This window comes from Atheta coriaria, unplaced genomic scaffold (assembly GCF_025399875.1).
Source record: "Atheta coriaria isolate IRGN ID8LTWV9N9 unplaced genomic scaffold, Caltech_Dcor_3.1 hic_scaffold_5_pilon, whole genome shotgun sequence".
NCBI classification, from domain to species: domain Eukaryota; kingdom Metazoa; phylum Arthropoda; class Insecta; order Coleoptera; family Staphylinidae; genus Dalotia; species Dalotia coriaria.
The window spans coordinates 6,202,278-6,227,521 of NW_027045447.1; the positions used below are offsets into that span (position 1 = coordinate 6,202,278).

The window sequence follows — 25,244 nt, forward strand, 5'->3', positions numbered from 1 at the left end:
AATGATGAGATATTTATTAGTTACCTTGGTGCGATGTTCCTGCAGAGCGTTCTTGACATGTTCGTGTTGTCGCGTGATGTCGTCGCGTTTCTGTTCGAACAATCGAGCAAGTCTTTCGCGTTCAATCACGCCTCGATCTACCACAGCACTGTTGACTTCACGCTTCACCCGAACCAATTCATCCCGATCGCGGTGAATTTTCGAAAGCGCTTTGACTTCTTCCTTGCGATTTGCCTGCAGCCGTCGCATGGTTTCGACCGTTTCGCGTTCAAATTGCGTCTGAAAAGCAGCAATAAATCAATCAAGAAGTTTAATATTGTTGATTCTTACCGTGAGGATTTTTATCTGGTTCGCCTGCGAATCTTTCATTATCTTATCGGCGGTGTTGTAGATCAAGTCGTGATACTTCTCACGCAGTTCCTTCTCCTGTGTGACAAAGTCCCTGTTTGCGGCGAGCAAACGCTCCGATTGACTTCGAGGCAATATCGGGCGTTCGCTGCCGTCGCTCGTTTCCGGACAGTCGGCGACGCTGGTCAACGGCTCGGAACTCGGTGATTCCGTTGCGAATACGCCGCTGTCGAAAGAAAATTAATTTCGTTTTACGTTTAAACTTGCGCCCAAGACTGCTGGCTGTGTGGTACTTACATGTTTTTACTGGAGAGTCGTTTGACAAGTTTGATATTAATCAATTTCGATCGCTTCTCGCCGCCGCAATCGCTCGACTTTTGCGACTGCAGCGTCAACTTTTTCTTCTCGTGCTTTTTTCGTAAACTATCCAGCTTCTTCTCCAGCTCCAGACGTTTTTCCTTGACAGATTTATTGTTCAGTAGTTTATCCAGCGGTTCGGCCACAATGTCCTCCATTTTATCTCCGATTTCGGGCGTTTTCACAATCGAATTCGACTGCTCGACAGACATGGCCGAGGTGAGAATACTTGTACTGGTCGGTACCGGATCCAGCTGGTCCGTGTTGAGATCAATGCTTGCGGCTGGTTTGTTTATCGGCGGGCGTGTTGTCGGACTGCCATTAGTAGCGGTTGAATCCTTCGGTTTGGCGACGGCTGTTGCCGGCGGCGTTGACTTTGCCTCTTCGCCATCGATGCAATCCATGCCGTCGGTGAGGCGAGCCAATTGTTCGGCTCGCTTCTCCAAGTCGCTTTGATACTTAATGGGATTCGCGAGCGCTTCCGCAAAGTCGCTCAGTCCGTCGGGCACGTAATCCTTGACGACAATATGCAAAAACAGCGTCGCCAACGGCAACGGCTGGCCCAGTTCGCTACGCAGATTCATGTGCCTGTAGCCGGGACACAATCCGATCACGGGCAACACCCGATGCCCGATGAGTTTACCCGACTCCTCATAGACGGATATTCGTATGCTGGCCAGCTCCGGCAGGACGACCTTCTTGAAAACAAACGGCTCCTCATCGTAAATCGGATTGATGCCGTTATTGGACACGGTTTTCGTGCGAAACTTTCGCCGCACCGTATCCGCAGGCAGACCGTACATATCCACATCAACATAGGTGCCCACACGTTTGTCGGTAAGGAATTGTCCAGATATCACAGTAATTTTCACAGTGCCAGCGATGATGCCGTCGACATTCTTCTCGGCGAACGGATCCAATCGTCGGTCCTTGCGTCGCATAAATTCCGGCTTCAGGAGATACCCACAACGATGATTGTACTCAAACACGCCCAGATTGAGCTGCATTGCAAGGTCCAACGTTTGGAAGTTGAGTGCCACCAGCTGGCAGCCGGCATTCCAAAACACCTGCGGCATGAAGTTGGACGAATCGAAACGAGTGCCGACCGGATAAACGCGGCTCAACTGGTGTTTGTTGTAGTTGACGAACTCGAGCGGACTCTCCTTGAGCAGCGTGGTCGCTTGCCGCTCATCAAACGAGGACATTTCGTAGTTGCGACTCTTTTCTGTAAACACGAGCATGCGCTAAGCAAATAATTGGCGAACATGATATACACTTACTCTCCGCATTCTCGAAGCTCGAAAAGTGCACCGGCTGCACGTAATTTACGAGCGCTGAAATTTCAGCGCCGGCTTCGGTTTCCTTCGCAGCCGGCGCCTTCTCGCCGGCGGCCGTGCCGTCCTGCGATTCGCTCGGCGGTTCCGGATCGCCGCCATCGACTTCCTCATCGCTGGAAGAGTCTTCTTCCTCGGTGGCCGTCGATTCCTTTGAGCCCTGCGAAAACGGAGATCAAAGCCTTAGATACTTGCACTATACTTCAAAGCACCGACACCGCGGCGTTCAGTTTCGCTAAATTTGCTTTTGTAATCAGATTCCTCACGCTACTAATACATACTTGTCTGGTTTGCAGCGGCGGGGCATGTGCGTGGGTGGAGATCTCGCCGTTTCCGGTATTCGAAGATTCGTTTATAGATTCCTGCTGCACCGGATGCGGATGTGCACGCTTGTGATGGTGATGATGCTTCTTCTTGTTCTTAATGATAATTTTCCGGCGTAACAACGAAGGCGGTGGCAGCGAAGCACCGGGTTCCAGCTTGTGCGATTCCAATGGTTCAGCCAATAACATATCTCCGAAAATATCCCGACAATAATTCGCTATCTTTGCCTGCTGGCGTGGATTGCAATGATTTTCAAAACTAAGCACGACGGGAAAATCGGAAGTCTTAAAAGCGCTTTCGGCTATAGCTTCTAGAACCTCACGGGCACTGATCTCCGGTACGAAGGTATAGCCGTGTACAATGACGGGTTCTTCAGTACGGCCATTCCAGAAATCCAACTCAACACAACGGCACCCAGCTAGGAGACACTGGCGATAGATTTCCACACTCGAGCGGCCGGTAATCTGATGTCCCGTCAGATACGTGTTGTGCGACGAATTGATGAAGTAGTGCGCCAGCGGCTGGTCCATTTCCTCGCACAGGTCGTAGCTGCTCAACGCGATAATATTATTATCTTCGGACATCAGGTATTTCAGGAAGCCGTCGCACGACAGCACGCCCTTTTGTGCGTTCGACTTGGAGTCGTATTGTGTTATCAGATCTTTCGCACGCTCCGCATTCGCGTACGGATGGAGAATCTCGTTCAGACGCGGATCGCGCTGCTGATTATTGAGGAAAGCGACGAGCTGATCAGTTGACATTGTGACCTTTTTCTGGGAGCCAGTCGAACCGCATCTGATTGTAAGAATCATTAAAAAAATCATAAATAAACAACGAAAACTTAAAAAAAAAGTTTTTCATACGTACAATTCATAGAAAACCTTTTCGAGATCTGTGCGCTGTGTGAGATGTTTGTAAAAGCTGAAGAAGTCGTCGTAGGTGAATTTTTCCGGATTGATGGCGTCGTTTTTACCGGAAGGGAAACCACACGAGTCAAGTGCCTTCTCCACGCGCTTTCGGTCGTCTTTATTTTGAGCAAACATTTTCACAATACTGCAATACAATGTTCATTTTTATATTTTTTGTTTTGCGAATGATAGAAACATACTTTTTCACTGGGATTTTTCCAGTTTTGTTGGGAATGAGCGAGATCTTTGTGTACGCCTTGAGTAAAAACATACTGTTCGTGCCGTTGATGCGATTCAAGTTGTACGCGAGGCTCATCAGCGAGTCCGTCCACAGCTTGGCGATCTCTTTGCGCGTGCAGCAGAAATTGATAAAGTTGATGTTGACAAAGTCGCTCGCCACGCACACGGTGACGGTTTTCTCCTCGAGCGTGTCCTGCGAGCCCATCGTGACGATTTGTCGAAGGCGCGGATCCTGTGTGCGACAAACAAATGATTTTCAATTAAAACTCGAGTGCGCAAAGTTTCTCATTCGCCCAACTTTTCGATTTAAACGCATTACAATGCTAGCGAAAAACTTGAATTAAAAAACACTGTGATAACATGAAACCTATGCGTGGAATGAAAAGAAAATCGCACAAAAAGCAGAGATAGACTATGGATGTGAGACTTGGAACGCTTCCAAATAGTTGATGCGGCATTCGTTTAACATTTGTGCGGGTATGCAGCGGTTATTCATTAATAATTTTTGATATTTTTTTTTGGTGCCCGGGCGATATTTTTTCCAATGTCAACGGAATGTCAAGCTGTGTGCTGACTTTCGGTGCACCGCGATGACAAATTTACACTCGTAAATCATCTTATCCTCGCATAGCACATCCTTTTGGGTTCTTGAGGGTAAAAAACCAACAAAGAAGGCGATTTTAATATCTATACAACCCAAAATACTCGATATATTATTTTAGGACAGGTTTTGGAGAAAGTATAGGTTATATCTTGAATTTCTATCAAAATATTACAAATTTTGGGTTATATTTGCCTCAAAAATAGTATATCCGCTCTGAAAAGTATAAAAATAGTCTGATTTGCGGTTTTTGATTGTGTTTTACGTTGATGCAATTAAAAATATCTCGATATATTATTTTAAAACAGATTTAAAAGAAAATTACAGCTTACATCATCAATTTCTGACAAAATATTAAAAGTTTTGTGATGTACAGATCAGAAAAATGGATTTTCGATTCAAAAAGGTTCAAAATTTTTCTTATTTTCAGTTTTGAATTGAGTGTCACATCGATACGAATCAAAAATATCCCTTAAATATGGTTAGAATGTCAAAAAGCAACATAACCTATAAAATAAACATTTACCCGATCACTAATGATCAATTAATGAATATTTTGCACATTTAAAAAGCTGACCTCACATTTTCGCGATAAGATAGACAAAATTGATTGATTTTTTAAATGAAAATGTTTGGCACCTTCATTAAATAATGAATGAATAGCTAATGACTTGAACGTCCCCAGTTTCCCGATAACATGCCATTAAAGCCTTCTCTTAGTTCCTCCTGACATTGAAATCATTAACCAGCGCCTCGGCTGTGAATGCGTGCGTAACACACAGCGCGTGTATTATTTATAAGCACGATGCGGGCGGCTGTCGAAGGTGACGAGGGAAATCGAGCGCAAGAGCCAGAGGACCATAACTTGAACGCGCGCGCGCGCCATGATAATTGCCACTCGTAAATCACTTACGGCGCATTGCGCGACACGCGAATTGCGTGCGCGACAACGCGCCCAATAAAATTCATTGTTTCACAGTTTAAGATTATGGCGACGTACGCATTAAATCCGCGCCGGCAATAAAAACCGACCGAACGCTATTAAAGCGTGTCCGAGAACGTGTTTGCATCGACGCGGGCATAGAAAGTCGAGAAATGTATATTCGGAGTGACGGTGAAATATGATTGCACAATCAACATTTATTTATTGTTTATTTTGTGTATCGGGCAAATAATAAATTATGCATTGTTGTGTTGTGGAAGTCGATTTTATTTTCGGCTGCGGCGTAGAATCGAATTAAAGTTTCATTCGCTTATCAACTTGTGGCGCAGCTTAGAAGGCGGGGGCGGTCATTAAGCTCGGCGGTGTTTCAATGTGTAATTACAATAAGTGACGGTGGAGATCAGCTGAGGGAGTGGGAGAACTAATTGCTTTGCTGTTGGAAAGTGTAATCAACAGTTTTTTTTTCGCTTACATGAGATAAAAATCAAGTTTTGGTTTACAAAAGGCGGAGAATTATGTTTAACTATCAACGGACTAAAGATTTGTCGTTATTTTTTAATCTAACAAATATTAACATGTTTTATTTGCCCTATAAATGTGTATTAAATATTAATTTATGTTTTGTAGGTTATATCGGTTTCAGAATACAAGTAAATGATTAAAATACCCTGAAAACTTTTTAAATTTGTTAAAAATCGATTATTTTTGTATTCCAGAAGTGAAAAACAATGTTTTAATATCAAAAGACTCAAGAATTGATGTTATTATTTCATCTATTGACACTATATGTTCGTATGCAATATAAAAATGTGATTTGTAGGTTATGTTAGCTTCCGACCGCGTCCATATTGAACAATCATTAACCATTGAAGCCACCACAACCTTATTTTGTTGAAAAATGCCTCAAAATGCTTTTAACTATCGAAAATCAACAATTTTAATGTACAAAGAGCAAAAAAGTCAATTTTTTGTAGGTTATGCAATACACTTACATAACTATGAGAGGAATACAATGAAACATTGTTTAAAAGCGGTCTCAAAACTTTTTAATGATCCACATTCATGTAAAAGTCTATTCTTCTCCAAACAAATAAACTAAACAAAGAAATTCTTTATGTGAAAATGTGAAAAAGTGTTAAAATATTATATTATAGGTAAATTTCTTAGTTAAACGCAATTTTAGCATACTATTTTGAGCACTTTTATGACAACCATTAAAATGTCCGCCTGCAGCATCCGCATAATGAAATTAATGGGCAATTCCGAACCGTCAAAACTCTCCGCGAATTGCGGCGCTCCTGAAAACTAAAACAACATGCTACATTATGCATCCATGCGCCGACGGCGCTGCAAAAAGTTGCAAAATTAAAATGCACAAAAACATTTGTGTTTGTGTTGTGCACATCCGGTGAGGCCCCTCGGCTTGAGAAAACAAGCAACGAGTACAAGTACGCGCAGGAAGACACAATTTAAAAATGTCTTTTATCTTTCCCCCGCCTCCTTCGAGCTGCCGGCGGCTGATGAAGATGAAACACTAGACACGGCCCGGCCGGAATAGATGCGCGACGTGGGAGCGACTTGTCTTGGTGGAAAATTGGTTTTTTATTTCTTTGTTTTCCTTTATTCCTGGCGGCCGCGTGTTTGCTAGCTTTTGTAAACAAAAACTCGACGGGGTGCTCCTCGCCTAGCGCTGAGTTGTTTGATGACTTATTTTTAAACGATTCGCGCTTCTTCGCCGCGCCTCTTTGATCGTTTATTTATGTCTTTATCGTTTGAAATCTTCTTTTTTTTTGTACTCGTAGAAGATGTAATTGCAGTAGAAATGTGTTTAGATTTTAAAAATCGTATTTGCTTTGCCATTTTATGCCTGCTAACACTATTATCTTTCAAATACGCACAATATATTGTACAAGGAAACGAGTTCAAAGTTAAAATAAAAGAAAAACAATCGGCGTGTATTATTTATTCGAAACCCGCATGTTTATTCAATTTTTCGAATAAATATTGCGGAGCGCAAAGCGGAAAGTTGTTTGTTTCCATCAAGTTCGCACAGTTCGATATGCGCAGAAAAATATCACGTGTGGCGTGCAGATTTTCCAACCGTGTGCAACAAGTATGGAACAAAGTGGGTGAAACAAAACTGAAACTTTAGACAAAGTGTGTGCAACCAAGAAACAACTAAAGAACTTTATAATAGCGAAACCCAACTGCATTGTATTATAAAATAGTGAAATTTAATCAAAAATTGGTTGATTTATTGATTTTTGAAGAAAAATATTATAAACAAACAAATTTAATTGAATAAATCAACAAAGAAAGCTAATAAACATAATTAAATAACATTTTTGTTTTGTAGGTTATGTAACTTACTGATTGCAATGTGTTACTTCGTAATTTGACATTGTTCACACGCAAATATTCTCAAAGGACACAAAACACGCAAATACAAATTAATGTTGTGACAATTACATTCAACAATTATGAATTTGATTACTAACAAAGTAAAACAATAACTAACTTTAATTTCTGTCACCACAAAACATAAAATGTTTAATATATGCAACTTGTTCGACATTAACCTAGTTTTTCTGCCCAATATGAAACTAAAAGCACATTTTCTCTTCAAGTTAATGCGCATATAAATGTAAACATCAAACCAATTTGTAATATAAATCGCTGTCAGTTACCCTAATGAAAATTCAATGAAACGAGTGACCGAAACGTAAATACAGAACAAACGAGCAAAGAAAACCGAACAAACCTGCAAAGAAAAGAGGCCATACGCTCGCCCGCATGACTTTCTATATTAAATTAAATGTAAATGTTTATTCAAGAGTCCATTAGGGAATGCCCGTCGGACGAGGAACATCAATTGCATTACACGGCCAGAAAGGGCAGAGAGGGTTGTTTAATAGGTATTTATTACAACAAAGTACAAGCGTTGCACTATTGCGCTAACGCTGAAAACTTTCTCTTTGACTCCGCAGGAAACAAATGAAAATGAAGATACCAGTCGGCTACAATGCGGAAAAACCGGAAGGAAACACACTGGGCCTCGAAATACAAACATTCATGGATACAAAATGAAAGGAATGAATATTCGCATGTGAAAATATGCTTATCGGAATGACATGCGACATGTTTTCGGCTGTTCCAAGTTTGAATTGTATCGTTGGAGGCAAAACGCAAATGAAATTTTTGAAATTTTATACCGTCGCGTAATGAACGAAACAAACGAAACAAAACGGAAGCGAGAAGACAAAAGCAACGCCAGTCGACCGATGTGAAAACAAATGAATGCCGTGGTTGTGGAAATCGGGGAAAAACGAAACAAACGCGCCATCGAATTCAATTAAATTCTTGTATTCAATGTTTTACTATTTGCACGCCTTCACGTCTAGTTTTTATGCTGTGTTTGGGTGTAAAATGGGTTGCATACATTTATTAAATTAACTGCGTGTTGCGCACGCATTTGTACACCCTTTGGGGAAACATTTCCTTATTGCAGTCGTTTCGACACGGTCTTTTTTATCTCTGTAATAAGGAAACTCATTATTGCCATCATTACGAGCATGCAAGGCTTAATGCCCGTTTATTCACTTAGCGTTTCAGCGGCTTAACATTTCACATTGCATGAAACACTTTAATTCGCTCGTTTTCATGCTCACAAACAACTATTTTTAGTGACAATATGTTAATTCCTCATTAATTTTACTAATTTTAGCGGATTAAAATAATTTCACGTTGTAATAATCAGAGAATCAACAAATATTCAATATTTAAATTTGTATTCCGTCAGAGTTTCAGTAAACCGCCGCGCGACATGCGCGCCGCGTCTGTTATAACCTCGACAAATGTTCTGCACGCACATAAAAATCCGCAAGTAATCTTTGTTTATTTTAATCTTGAAATTCATAAGAATATGTGCAGTGTAAACGCGGCGTGGTAATTGTGCAGTGTCTAGTGTTTGCTGATCCATATTTCGCAACTTTGGGTAAGTGAGTTTTTGTTTTGTTTAGTTTTAACATGTTATTATATTGTAGCAATATGTCCTTGAAATGTTTAACATTGCCGGCAGAGAATCTCGACAATGTCACTGAAAATACCAATACAAAACTGTAATTTACATTATATTACTTTACTTATCAAAGTAATTTTTAGTTGAGCAATTTACGCCGGTTTCCATGTCGCAAAATAAAAGTTAGGTTATGAACAATGATAATCATAATCTAATTGCATGGCGACGCCACTGGGACTGGAGAACTAATATGAATTAAAAACTTTGTGCGCGCCCAGCGCAAACTTAATTTGAAAATTACAAATTGCGTGGAATAAAATTAAAAACGCAGCGCATAAAAATCAGCAACAAAAGTTGCGGACACACCATATTTCACAAGTTGGCAAAGTTTGATTGTGAAACCCCTGCTGCTGCTGCTGCGGCGGGGGTGGTAAAAGATATCTCTGCACATTGCGACGATTTCCACCTAAAGATACATAATGCATAAAATACACACCAAGCGCACACAGACATTAATATTACATGTAATGAATATACTTATATCGTGGATTTCTGTAGCGTGCGCCTGCGACATGTATAACGAACGCACATATAATTTATAAAATTTAATTAAAATTCAAATTGGTGTACGTGCCGTATCTCTCTGCGCTCTGGCACTGCCGCCGAGGGGTGTGCGCGCAATGCGTACTCGCAGAGAGTATCGTTTTAGAATTCGCGCGTGAATGTAATTTCGCTTGCCATTAACCATTAACCCATTATGTCATTAGGCGCTTTATTGCCATAAATGCATCTTGCCCAAGTACAGTACATTTAAGTTGCACTTGAAATATCGGTTATGGTCTGCGAATAACTTTGAGTAGTCGAATCAATTTAGTTTAGTAGTCGGGCTGTTTCCCGAATGCTCAAACACACTTAACAGCCACTTGAGATATATTACCACTTTTACTACTTTCAAGTGCACAACTTACTTCAAATATTATGATTAATATTGCAACTTTACAACCATCAAATATTTCTGCAAATTTTCGTGTTTCGCGTAAATCTACGCTTAAATTATACTTTTACATCACTTTATAAACAACTTTACTTAAAGTCTGCGATGAAATCTAGTTCTGAAAACAAAAATTTCTACTTTATCTCTTATACTTTCAAAGTTTTTAAGATTTTGGTTTAATTTAATTTTTTTCTGCTAAAAGTTCGTTTTTCTAATAATATTCTGAGATTTTGATTGTGGGAGAAGTTGTGTAGAGTAGAGATTTGCCAATCGGTGTCTCTGTGCGTCTCCTCGCTGCGTGCATATCGATTTTAATTATTCTTGGATTCTGCCCAATTCCATAAGCAAGCAATCTCCCTATGGCTGGATGCGTCCGTGTAGTGTGCGCCGCACAACCGCCGAGATCTGAGAAAATTTGCCTCGCCAGAGCTTCGTGTGCACGCTGCGTTGATGCCTCAATCGTTCCCATTTCGTTCCGGCCGCCAACAACCGAACGACAAACAGAAACGACCGTGTCGCCCACCCACCACCATCGCCGCCATCGCCCTGCGTCCTAATGGCCCGATTCCCGATATCTAACCGAAACTGCGGATCATTGAGTGCGCATCTTAAAACCAACGAGTCGTTTTACGCTCTCGTTTCGCTGGCGAAAAAGCAGCCAGTGATATCTGGCCCATTGATCAAAATGTTCGAACATTGCGAACTCAACCAGCCGATATTATTATAGAGAAGTCGGGCAAACACTCAAAGATATTACATATGTCGCATTTGGTGTGCGAGAGCGCGTCGCGACGCAAATGGAACTCGCACAAGTTTTGTGTGAGCGAAGTTTAACGATTCCCAACATTTCAAAAGCCACTTTTTCGTCGTGTATCAGGTGGCATTTTCGTAACTACACTTCATATTCATACATATTTATGTAGACTTATAAAGTTGCTGCATGTCACGCTGATAAGTGAGTGATATTTGGAATTCCGAAAAGCTTATAGCTATTATATTGATGGCATTTGAATGTTCGTAAAAGTCGGCGTATCGTATTCCCGGCGGGACGGAAATCTTATGAAAGTTAACTAAACGTGAAGAATGGAAAACTCGCATGTATTTTTAATGGGCGGCGGGCTCGCGTCGTTTCAAATGTTGGTAAACATTGCAGAGGCGTCACAGATGCGACTAATATAGGAAACATTTCGCAATATTTTCCAAAGCCGTGCGGCGCGTTGATCTCCTTCAATATATTACCGGCTAAAATTAGTATCAAAACACAAAAACGTCTGTGATGTTTTAAATTTTTCAAAATAGGTTATGTTAAACGATAAAACCAATTAAAATTTATTTGTTTTGCAAATATTAGCTTTATTATTTGCAAAAATATAAAACCGTGCGTGATAGGTAATAATAATAAAAATTAAATCACTAAAATTAAATTCCGATGTGGAATAAATGCATTATTGATTAATCAAAATAGTGTATTGTCTAACTTTTATGAGGATCATCAATAATTTTCATTTTCAAACGATAAACTTCAATTTTAGCGTGTTTAATGGATTTTATATTTTTATATTGAAGACCGATCGAGTTTGATTCGATTTTTTGTTTGTGGAAAATATTTATTCGCCATTATCGCGGATTGACAAGTAAATGGACATTAGCTTCGCCGCTGAGCGTGCATTAAAAACGTTATAAACAAGCGCGCGATTCAATTTATATGCAAATCTATCGGACGTGGTGCTTATACACCGAATGTTTTCAAAGTTAATACATTAGACTAATAAAAATAGTGAATTAACTTCACTACACATTAAAATGTTTCGAAAATATTTGAAATTTTAAATCGTAAGACTACTCGCTGAAGAAAGTAAACATTTACAGTCGAATTACAATAAAGTAACATGTTTATATTACATGTTTGTACAAACATCGCATAAATGTTTCAATTGCATCCAGAATATAAACAGCGAGACGCTTCCAAGTTTCTCAAAGCAAACAGTCTAAAACTGACACAAAATGTGCATTGCCTTTATGCAAATAATTAGTATGAAAATTCCACTTTTACGCTCCGGAAATTCCTCAAGTAGAAAAATTTGTCTAGTCTGGAACAAAGCACGCCGAGCCGCGTGTTTTTACAGAAACTTGCGCAAATGCCAACAAATTCGCATCTGCATGTATGTGTAAATAAATAAATGTGTTGAATTTATTATATCGCCAAAAGACGTCGATGTCGAGACGGATAAACACACGAATTCGAAACGGAACGAATCGGATGTGAATTTTATTGCGAAATACGTTTAATGTTTAACGCAAATTTAAAAGCCATCTAATTATTTGCTTAACTTAGTTTGGAAGCAGATAAAATCCGAATAAAATGCACTCGGTGGTAAATTAAGTGATGAGAATCATAATGAGTAAGTAAATCACTTTAATTGCGTTGATAATCATCGTTTTTTTTTTCCTCCATGAAAACTTTAAACGAGTTGATTTTCCTTGAAAATATTTTTTCTTATCACACCAAACATGTTAATTAACTCGAACTTGACTAGAATATTCCGAGGCATATTATATAGCGCCGATATAAATTTCTCTAATTATACGCTCACAAAAACCGATAGACGAAAAGTCGCCGTCGCTTGATTTTAATATTAGATTAGATCGACGATAGCCGCAAACGAGCACGAATCCTCCTACTTCCTCGTAAATTCAATATCCATCACATTCTCAGCGTTTAACAGCCGCACGTAGCCAACTCGTTCACCGCGCGCAACCTCACCAACCGAAACGAAAGAGGCGAAAAAAAAAAAAGGTCACGCCGTGAAATATTCACGCGACCTGCGCTCGAATTTATTGCGCGATGCTTAATTGTCCTAATTGTCACATTAATTTGAATATAAAACTGCGCACAAGCGCTACAGTCGCATTAATATTGCGCAGAGTCATTTGTAAAATGTTGTGAGGTTGTTAAGGGTGTGTAATGGTCGAACTCACCTTTGGTATTTTAGCATATTTCGCAGTCCGCGTGTCTCGGATGGTTGCGATATCGAGCAGATCGGTTTCCTTGTTCTGATCCGTCCAGTAGATGTAGAAGCCATGTTGGTCGACGTATAACGTCACTGGTGTACCCACTCCAGAGTCCTGTAAACATATATTTTGATAAAATCAGTGAAATTTATAATATTATAGTGTTCGGGGAGTTATACCGCAAGTCAAACATTTGATATTTCGTTAAATAGTAGAAAAAAAAAGTTTAATTGACGTAAAATTAAAGATTTATTATATTTTCGTCAGGCCAGACGGCTAGAAAATCGATACAAGACGTTTTTAAATGTAAAATATTCATTGGACGAATGAAAGCTGCCATCAACATGTCACAATTTCGAACAACTCAACAAGAACAGCGAAAAATCAATTAGTGTTTAATAATTCAACCAAGAATTGTTAAATTATTTGTGGTACCTAAGTTCGAAGACCTTTTAATAATTACAAGTGCATTTCAACCGAGCCACACATGCAATAATTCATTATTGACGAGAAAATTGATATCAGATAAAAATATAACAACATAATGACTTGTTGTTGTTATTCTTGGTACTTTAGTTCACTTAACAGTATTAAATTAGAAAACATAAAGAACTAATTTTGTAAATGTGATGTGAATCTCGATCCTATTTTTATATTCATTCTGAATAATAGGTTGTAAAAGTTTGTTTGTATTTTATGCGTAGTGCCTACTTAAAGCAGCTTTGTTGCAAAAGCATTATTACGCCCGCGGTGGTGGAGGTAATACTGCTTTTCTAGTGGGTAATTATTTTCTACGTTTTACGTCTTCTTCATTCTTCACATGTAAGTACACTGCACGTGGTATAAGAGGATGATATTAAGACATATTGTCCTGGTGGTGCAGGTTTCATTTATGTGGGATTTAAGAGGAGTTACGAACGAAAATAGATGATTTATGAGGTTAGGGTTAAAATATAATAAAATTTTAATAAAAAAATGTATGATTAAATTAAAGTCAACTGATAAAACCGGTAATGAAACAATATTTTTTGAGTGCTTGTAACTTTTATCACGTTTCTCGATATCTGGTGGCCTATTGTGTCTATTGAAAAGGCGAACAGATACTTTACGATTGTTCGCCTCCACGCGTATTATATTATTGAGTCGCGTCGTGTCGCGGCGGGAAAACGACACTGTGTTTACATTTGTTTGCACACTTCCCGAGGGCGGCGGAAGAGCGTCAGTTATGATTTTATGTGCACAACTTTCATTTGATTGACATGCCGGTTAACCGACTACGACTGATGCGTGATGTATACACGCTCAATCTACCACGACACATTTTTCTCGCTTTTATTTATGTGTAGGTTTTATATCTCGACATAAATAAAAAATAAAACTTGATTTAGTTTAGTCGTCGTAGTTACGCTAAAGTCTATAATGAATTCGAATTTCGCCGGCACACCCCAAAAACGCACCGCCGAACAATATGTATGCTCAACTTCGTACTCCACAGCTGCGAATAACGATCCTTCCTCCAATTTCCTTCGGCGTTCCTTCTTCGCCTTCGCGATGACGTAGCTGCTGCTTATGCATCGTTTACGACTTCCGTCCGCAACGTGCCCCGCGAGCAAGTTCACACACACATACAGTTGATGGGAATGAGGTTTGGTTTAGGGGGCGGTTGTTCCCGCTTCGATGTTTACGACGCGGCGTTTGATGGTCGTTTCGTTGCGGGCGCGCACCGCCGAGCCGCCCGGAATGTCGGCATACGTAATGTATAAGTATTAGGTAAACGGTGGATGGACCGGGGGCCCGGGAGGTTTTATGCTGATCGCTTTATTGTCGGTCCGACAGACGGTCCACGCACTTAAAGTCAATGAGAATGATATTATTAAGGCGCGCGTTCTTTTCGCAGTCGCAATTTTATTCACGGAGGGGAAATTTCAACTCTAACCTGCGGTTTTGTGCCAATAAAAGTAATATTATTTTTATTTATTTAATAACAATCAGTTGCGGCAAGAAAAATTGACTTAAATTAATTATTAACGGATTTAATTCAGTTTTTCATCATAAATCGGGTTAGAAACGACACTAGCGCCACTAGAAAAATGTTATACGTGACATAACCTAGCTTTTGAACTACAATTTCTTGTCGTGACATTTTTTAATGTTTTAATAGTTATTTTAATGATAATTTTGGGTGAAAATTAAAGAAAATAAATCAAAAATGAACAAAATTAGCCAATTTTTTAGTTAAAAATGTTGTAAAACAACAGAATTGCGATTTAAAATATTTGTTTCGATGTTTCTTAGATAGAGTGTTCTGTAGTTAACTAAACCTCCACTTGAAAAAACAACACTTTTTATTTTTATACCCGCCGCTTAAAATTTATCTCCGCCGTTGAAAGATTTACAACTCGCAATCTTAGAATTGGATTAAAGCAAAATCTGTCTTTCAGCTGCCGATGGAAATAAAAGCATCAAATCAACATGATTAAAATGAAGCGGAAAACTAGTTTACGACGCCAGTCACACGAATTTTAATGATCTTGATCCTTATGAATATCTTCGTTGTATCAAGCAATTTTCCAACGCGCGTATTTTATTTGCGACGCATTTGGCGCAACCGAAACGTTTACGTTTCACGCGATGATTTATCGATGAATATTATTACGTGGACGCTAATAAATTTCACGGTAAATAAATTCGAAAAGGATTAATTCCGAATCGCGCGTCGATACGATACGCGCGCGCGATGCCAATGCATAAAACATAAAACAAAACTTCGCCGCATGAAAAAACACCTAGTGTGCTAAAAATATCGGCACGCAGTCGGCGCAAATAGAATAAGAAAATATTACTGTTGATAAAGGATAAATTGCACAAGCTACAAAATCAAATCGTTTTTATATATTTTTTGTTTCTACTAAAATTGACACAGAAATATTATGAGATAAGGGAAAATAAATTAATATTGAGGAAAAAAAGTGATTAATTTTCAGGGATAATTAAATAGTTAACCAAGTCAAGGAGAAAGAAGTAACTTTCGCACGAATTCGTTCTAATAATAGTCCGGACAAAATTAGGTTAGATTCGGAATGGCGCATCAAGTGCAGCGATAAAGAAAGCAGCGAAACTACAAAATCGTTATTTAATCATTCAATTAAGTTGGAAATAAATATAGACGTGTCAGAATTGTATTGTTTAATGAATTAAACTTGACGAGCGCGGTCATGGCATTCATCCGCAATGTATATATTTAGCACTTTTCGCGCACCATTCAAATGCGGATTTATTTTTAAAGTGCAAAATTCATGACGTCAGCGCGTTGATCATTATAAAAATGCGGCAGAGGATAATTTCTTCATCTCAACAAGTTCTTGTTTTTTTTTATGAAGCAAAGTTTACGTGTAAATGTGGTAAACGCACGACACGCCGGTGCTGGTGGCGGCGGCGCTGCCCCGAAAGTATATACGTGCCGAATCAATATATCGACCAACAAACACGGCCGACGCGGCGCGCTCGGTTCTCCCCCAAAACGGAAAATTATTATACGCGTACACACGACCGCCGCCGCTCTGCTGTGCGGGCCCGGCTGGTACGTTTCGCGAGAGCGCCCGCATAATGCTCGTTCATTTTCCTTGATGACGACGCGTTTAAAGATTTTCTCACCCGCGCACACCGGCGCAGTGGTGGTGGTGGTGGTAGTGGCGGCGGCAACACCACCACCTTCTCGGCACGTACGCGAACTGCCAAACGGCTCGTAACTATTCGCTAATAGTAATACGCCTCGCTCACCGCCGCGCCACACGTACGCTACGCGCCTACGAAATTGAAACTTTCGCAGATTTTCAATTTGATTTTAGTGTAAGCGACGCCGGAAATGGGTAACACGGATGTCGGAAACAATTTCGATTTCTTTGTTTTCTTCTGTTCTTCTTGTTTTCCACTTTGAAAACTTTTTACTTGATTGAAGAAAAAAAAAACTAATAATAATGATAATAAGCACGCAATAAAATATGAAAATGTAGTCGTTGAAAGTTTCTACAACTCACGGGAAAAAAACTTCTGCCAGTTGCAGCACGCTTCAGAAATGATTGGCACAAAATGAATTTCTGTATTTATCGCCAACTTTTAATTCGCTCTTTAAATAACTTTACTTTAATTAATATTTTCAGGCCGGCTGGAAATTAAAAGAAAATAATACGTTCTCATTAATTTTCATTCAGTTCAACCGGAAAGCTGTCAAGTGCAATGGAAATTATTTTTACAAAGAATATTAAAACATGAAAATGCCTCAAAATTGTGCTTTGTTTTACTTGCAAAATTCAATTTCATACTGAAATTTATTTCATATATGTGTACAAACACTGTACGAGAGGAATGTACTAGATAAGCAGCCCTTAAAGTTTCACTGTTTGCCGCATATCATCGTTTTGTGTGTATCTACTGTTGCGCGACTCTGCTAGGTAATACAATCGCTTCCAGATTGTTCATTTAGCAGTTGGTTGCGAGCAAAGTACCGCGAATGCCTGCCTATCATCGCGCACCAAATATTGTCTTCCACTTCGACAGATCGTCAATATTATTATCAGTATTTCGCGTAACTTAAACTTTCGTAATATAAATATTATTGGGGGAGGTGCCGGGCATGGTGGAAAAGTTGTGGAATGAGTGAAAGTTTATTTGAAATAAATTTTGAAGAAAATCATTTAAAACATGTTTCAAAAGTTTAAAGTTTAATAGAAACACGATTTTTATACTTTTTTGAGTTTTTTCTTAATTAAAATGAAGTTTTAGGAAAGTAAATTTATAATCAGTTGATTATTTACAAAATTATAGGCAAAAACACAAAAAAACTGGAAAAATCGTTGATTTTTTAAATTTAATTCTAAAAAGTAGCTAAAAATGAATAAAATTTAATTTAATTCTATATTAATTAATTTAAGAGAACACTTTTTAATATCAGGCTATAATTTTTCCCAGGACAACTTGAATTTACTATATTTTCACCTCATAACTTGTTAGTTGATATCTGCAGCATAATGAATGTATAATTGCCACTTGGGGCGAACGTGAAGATATAGTCCTCCTCAGCAAGCAGATTCGTAACGCACGTAACGCGCGATTAGTATGTATGACACGGCGATATGTTGATGGTAAACGTATATTGCGGCGGATAAGTCGAAAAGGACATTAGAGACAATGCGAGCGCCGCCCGCGTCAGGCGAACGAGTGCGCACTTAACCTCGACTTGAAGTGCCTCGCCGCCCGGCTCCTCCACCATGTGCATGTGGAGTGGGTCCGTGAGTCCGCGTAATAAGCAGACAGCCAACAGCGACTTCATTCGTCGTCGCCGGCGGCGATATATATAAGTATTCTTTCTGAGAGCACACGCTCCATCAACATCTAACAACTACAACAATTGCAAATGTTATACAGAGGAAAAAAAGTGAACAGTAGAATTAATGGTAAACATTTAGAAATGTAAGAAAAATAGTAATGTTGTTGTAAAAGTTTTATTTTGTTAAAAAAATTAGTTATTTCTTATAGTTTCGGAGTTATATTGGTAATTTTGATCAATAGTAATGTCTAAATCTAATTTTCGACTAGTTGAGAATATTTCTTGGCCAACTTCATGATTGTACATTTGCTGATTGCTTTTTGCGCGCTCACAAGGTTGCCTTACGTCTTATATCTTATGTTTTACACTTGTATAGCTCGAGTACAGCCGTTATTCATGCGACTTATAAGATGTCTCATTTATGCATGGAGCTCTAGCATTAACTTGAACTTCTTTCTCCCCGCACATAACCAAGTTCATAGAGTCGAGAGTTTATGCGAGGGCGGCGGTTTATGCGCGCTGTTCACAAGTGCACAGCGCATTGTTCGCGACACACACGTCGGCTGGTCGCCTCGGTAAGAATGAGCAAGTACTCGACGCCCGCGCGCAAGGAGTAGGTTAATGAAGGACCATACACACGACACACGACAAGGTAATCGCTGACTTTTATCGCTTCGGAAAAAGGGCGAGCTTGAAGCGCGCACACGGCGTCGATCTGGGTCAAGTACGCCGGCGGGCAACCCCCTTGTGCGGACTATTTTAAAACACCCATACAGAGACATACGTGACGCGCGGCGATTAATATCGGCGATAAGAATTTAACGCCCCACTTGGAGCGCGAAAATAAACAATGTCCTTAAGCAGTTTAGATCTATTTTTAGACATAAGTAATGACAATAAATTTATAAATTTTATTATTATTTCATCGCGGAGTGATGTAGTGGGTTGTGGATGGACATTCAACTAACATGCAGGAAGTTGGAGGACGATGACTACGCCATAAATAAACAAGCGATTATAAACGGCAGTAAACTTGTGCGCGCCGAAACTAAACTTAAGACAAGACTTTAAATTACGTTCGCTGTCAGTGCGGTGGCGCATAAAATACAACACGATACAATATAGACTCTCTTCGGCAAATCGGGTTAGCAACAGCAAATATAACTCAAGAACGGTCGAATTAAATTTTATGATTGTTGATTTATTGGGTTTGTGTTATATTAAATAATTTATTAGATAAATTTATCAATTTCCCCCAAGTGTTTTTTGATAAACTATAGAAATTGGTTAACTTTGGCGGCGTTTTTGGGGCGATTATGAAGGAATTTTGGGGTGTTGAATAGACGTATCATAAAGAACAACTCTTATACTGTCTTAATATGAAAAGAGAATACAAATAACTTAACCCATTTATGAGATACAGCTCAATTTCCATAACTTGTTTTTGATAAACTGCAAAAAATGCTTTACTTTGGCGGCGTTTTTGGGGCCATTTAAGGAAAATTTCGGAGTACAAGAAGCACGCATCTTAAAAAGAGACTCTTATGTTATCTAAATATGTAAAGGGCACACAAATATCTAAAATGACTCTTAAGAAATCGCCCCATTTCCAGTGATATATAAAGGCGGCGTAGTATCGTAGCGTCGTGTTTATAATAAAGAGCAACTTTAAAACTGCTATACATAAAAAATGGCGACTCTTCAGAAAAAAATGTGAGGAAAATTTTTATAAAATATTACATACTGTTTATTTGGCCTATTTTGATGATAAAACTTATTCAAAAATGCAAAAAATACATTTTTCAAATTTGATCTTGAATAACTTTTTAAAGAAATTCGCTTAACAATTAATTTAAAGCAATATTATTTATTGATAATTTAATACTACGTTTACCGGAAAAGATAGGAAACAATATATGTCAATTTTGTACATCTATTGATCAAGAAGAAATTTGGTAATAAATAGATTTCAGACATCTTGAATGTAGTTGTCATCGTCGACGGGTGACGGTATCACACAGACGAATAGTATGAGGGGCGGCGGGCGGCTGCTGACATGTTCAACAAGCCTTTTAATCCCACATCATTCAACCGCCGACCCGATGCATGTAAGGCTCGCGCAGATATAGCATACTATAGTGTAGAAGCAGATAAATGGGCGCATTGGAACAATATAATAAAGGACGCCGAATGACATGATAAGCTCTTTTCGTTGTATATACGTTGTGTGTGGACAGCGCGGACAACAAGTCCCTATCTAAACCAACCACAACAATAGTCACAACAAGAATTCGAATTAAAACTAAAATTAACCATGCGTAATTAGTTATTACATAATTGAAAAGACGAAATTCACCAGATTTTAGATCAGGTGGATTCTATACACTCGTATCAAGATAGTGAATAAGCGCGGAAGATTGGAGAGCATTGAAACTCGCAATATGGAATGAACCTGACAAGCGAAGCGAGTGCCGCCATTGAATGTAGTATATCTCTATACAGGTGGAAATAGCGGCAGCATGAATGCCGGCTAAATGGAAACACGAAACACACATATGCATGCATATGCGGCAGGTTTTCCATGCGGCGTCTGCAGTTTTCTCGTTTCACCGTTGGTTCGTTCCGTACGAATGACGGCGAACAGCCTGGTTGGCACATGGACACGAATGGAACTAACGAAACGATGTTGATCTGGCCGGGTTCGCTTTTCCGTCTATTTGCACACGCATTCGCATACATACGCGCACAAATCGGGCAGCAGACCGGACACACGGGTTATGAATAGGTAAAATCGGGTATAATAGCATTTGTGTTTTGTGATCGCCATGGATTTCGAGTTTTTTTGCAGTTTTCATCGGCAATTAGTATCGAATTTCGTAATTGGCAGAAAAACTATCCTATTATTTTCCGAATTTGATATTATTTACAATGAAAGATATTTTTGCAAAAATTGTTGGTTTAATTGGTATAAAAAAGATTTTAGTTTGAAATTTTTAAATTTCACATTTCACAATATGCGGGCGATGAAAATTCAAATTTCATTTTTTTAATGAATTGATTGGTGTTTTTCATATCTTGGCTAATATTACCTCACATTTTTCTGCAATTCACTGTAATTTCCAATTTTTTCTTCAAAATTTTTAATCCCAATCTCTCAAGATAAACCAAAAAATCACAAAAAATTAGTCTTTTTAACTCATCTCGAGATTTATTGACTTATAGATTTTTTTTCCTCAAAATTCAACAATAAATAAACTTAGTAGAATCGATCCTGTCACTGCGGTAGGTAACTGCAAATCAGGACATCATCTCCTGCCTGTCTCCCGCACAAACATATCCAATTCTACCGCAAGCCGTACATCCCAAACCACATTAGACCACATATTACATGTCGACATCATGTTCACTGTGTCAACCAAAGTGCTAAATCTGCAGCAAACCCAGATGATTCAATATGTCCACTCAACTCCACCAATACCACAAATCTAATAACCAATTTAATACTTACTTAAGTCTTTTATGAAACTATAATAATAAAGCTATTGGCAGCTTTCATCGTAAAACCGAACCAAGGCAAAACGGAAATCAACTAGGAAGTGTTAACGGCGTGCGTTATGAAATATCAAAATTGAATTTGTAATTTCCGGCGCGCTTAAACCCGCCGGGAAATGATCACACACCTTCGGCCTTCAGTTATACACCGGCACTGCATAAATAACATCAAATCTACGGAGTACTTATAACCTGACGATCGAAAGCTTTCAAACGCAAAACGATAAATAACATTTATTCCGTTTTTATTTTTTTCCACACAAACACACACCCTACGCCCTACAAAAGCAAAGGTTAAAAATAAAAATAAATAAAACTAATAAATAAACGACGCCCGAAGAAAAATGAAGGACATAAAGAATTATGATGAATCGCCGCGGAAGGAAAATTGGAAAACGCAAGCTTTTGCCTTTTTCCCACCTTCGGAAAAGGGGCGACTCGCCGTCACGCCATTATATTCATAGTTTTATTTTTATGGCGCATGTCATGCTAGCAATGACAAATCGCACAGCCGCTGGTTTACCAACGCCGGTGATATCTCATCCCATTGCGATTCACTTATTTCAGGGATGCGTCCGTGTTTTGTTTCGGATAAGAAAATACGAAAAAGCCTCGCCGTGTGCTGAGAATGCGGATATCGCATGGAAAAAGGGTTCAAGATACGAAAGAGCACGAAATAAAAGCCAAACATATACGATATGCATCTCTGGCTCTGCCTCCGAAAAAGCTCTAAAGGTAAAATAGTAAAAAATAAAAAATGCACGTAAAATTATTCGGATTTGTTAGTTGTGGCTGAATTGTGACACACACGAGGGGTACGCACTCAGTATTCCAAACGCGGCCGGAATTTATTGATTTAGTTATTTAGTTTCCGCCCTTGCTACCATCGCCGCGGCGAGTCGGGAGAGATGGGTGGTATTTTGATTTCTTGCGCTTTCGGATTTGCGGTAATCCTTAAAATCTCGCCATAGGGCTTTCCTAATAAACCCGCACAATATTTGATAACTTTTCATTTTTCTTTATCTTTATATTTCTGTTTGTCTTGACATTTTGTTGGCAAAAACAAGCACATAGCACGCGCGCTGTCGTAAACTAAAGTAAAACAGCTGAAATTGTTGTTCATTTCGACTTTGCGGTATTATATTGTTGTTGTTTATTTATGGTACGCAGTTAGCGTACCGGTGTTAGTTGTTCAACCCCCTCGGCGGGCGCGGAGGGTAGCGCATTCGTCGCAAAGTCGTAGGTTTTATTTTATTTATGTTTGTTTGTCGAGTATTCCCGCACGAATAAAACGCGCGCGGGATTCTCATAATGTGCACACTGCACATATACAGATTGTTCAAAGTTAATTCTTGTTGTAAATCTAGTAATGTGGACATTGTGAATTCGCTAGAGAGATAGGAATACAGCAGGAGTATTTTTTAATTTACCTGAATCGCTATTCACAAGAGAATTTGATATTTTTTGATAGAAAACTATAATTAAAATATGTGAAATATTTATTAGAAGAATTTTTAATCATTTTGATGTATTTTAACATTAAAAATTGAATTTTTAAAATAATATTTGTCGAATCATGGGATTTCTAAGCTTGTGCGCTCGACGAGAAATGCAAAGATCACTTTCCCAACGAAAGTATCCTCTCGGGTATACTACATCCGAAGCAAACGGCAAAAAAAAGAAGCAGAAATGAATCCTTGCCAGGTCAACCGGAAGCCAAACAAATTGGAAGAATTACATCTCGGAAAAACTGAACTCTAATTTGAGATTTTGACGCTGTCAATACTAAATTTACAATTATTTTTCGCGCGCTGCCCCAAATTCGTGCGAGTAAATCTGAAAGTTGGCCGTTAAGACGTCTCCGCAGCCATAACACTCTGACATATCACTTTGTTTGCTTTGCGACGCATGCCCGCACACAACGCGCGCGCCGAATGCATTATGCTTCCATTGCAGTTCCGCGTGATAAATGACGCGTAACGCGCATCAGTGACACATAACCGCCACTGGCGTAGACAATAAAGCGGCAGCGCGGTGCATTTTGTCAAAAATTAAAGTGCGCGCGACTCAATTAATTACGAGGCGGGTGTAGAATGAATGAATGTGGCATGATGATGGCAATCACGTTATTAACGAGTATAATCTAATAATAACTATTTGATGTATGTATTTTCAAACAACCTGACGTAACTAATTTTAAATCGCAATGTTTATAAACAAATCTCGGTGAGATTTATGTATGAGATGTTATATTATGCAATGAAAGTAAATTGTAAGTATTAAACGCAGAAAATTTTATTTTCAACAAAAAATCAAAATGTTTTAATATAGGTTATGTTTTAGACTAATATTACCGCCATCTGGTGGCTAAAAAGTAATTTATTAGAGGTTATCATTTATTTTATTGCCTAAAAAATGAATTTAATCTTCGAATCACTTTAGTAAATGTATATTAATCGTTTACCCGTCAATTTCGGCAAAATTGATGTCTCTTGCTTTAATCCACTGCGTTTGACAACATACCACCACCCGAACGATCACTTTTTCCGCATGGGGTGCCCTCCTGCAAAACGGCACTCTAATTGCGCCTCTGATTAATTAATGCCTCTGTTGCATAATTAAGCGATTAAGCGTGATCGGCGTTATTCGATTCCGGCGGAGGCGCGCGCGCTTGTCGGCGTATTAATTTTCTAGTGGGATCACGCGCGTCCGGTGCTGGTGCTGCATTGTGTGTGCACCTATTAACGAACGCAATCAATCTCGGACCACTCGATCCGATTCGATCGGCCGGCCTGGACTATTATTGGTCGAGTGAGTGAGTCGAGCTACCAGCGGCACCAGCACTTACCGCGCGGCGCGAACGCATCATGAATATTGGAACACAATATTCATTACCGAGTGGACCCGTAGAGTGGACCGGGGAGCAGCAGCTCAGAAGTCGAGTGGTTCGAGTATGCCACATCAAATCGACGAATTGTTTGTTTGTGTGTTTTGGTGCATCAGAATTGATAAATCGGGGTTTACATTCAATTGAAAATTTTCCATTTTCATATTTTCTTCTTATATTGGGGATAAATTGATTTTTTAGAATGTGGTAGAGTGGAAAAATCATTTTTTGAATTTTTAAAAGTGGAAAACAATGAATTACTCGCTTGCTGCGCATGTATTTCGCTAATATATGAAATGCATTGTTTTCCACTCTTAATATGTAATGAACTATTATTATTCAACACATTTTTTACTTTTTTAAACAAATTTATTATTTTTTTACTTGATACGCAATTTTC

The 25,244-nt window shown here is 39.0% G+C and overlaps 1 protein-coding gene across 1 annotated transcript in view; it reads right to left on the reverse strand.

Moving 5' to 3' along the window:
• The window catches only part of Plc21C (Phospholipase C at 21C), a 34,082-nt gene that overhangs the window by 3,448 nt on the left and 5,390 nt on the right, over window positions 1–25,244 (reverse strand). Inside the window, exons 2-9 of the mRNA XM_065302262.1 lie at window positions 13,047–13,193; window positions 3,472–3,743; window positions 3,231–3,416; window positions 2,321–3,158; window positions 1,986–2,199; window positions 646–1,930; window positions 331–574; window positions 25–279 (exon numbers count right to left, since the gene is read on the reverse strand). Of these exons, the coding sequence (XP_065158334.1) occupies window positions 25–279; window positions 331–574; window positions 646–1,930; window positions 1,986–2,199; window positions 2,321–3,158; window positions 3,231–3,416; window positions 3,472–3,743; window positions 13,047–13,193 (3,441 nt within the window). The remainder of the gene's footprint in view (window positions 1–24; window positions 280–330; window positions 575–645; window positions 1,931–1,985; window positions 2,200–2,320; window positions 3,159–3,230; window positions 3,417–3,471; window positions 3,744–13,046; window positions 13,194–25,244) is intronic.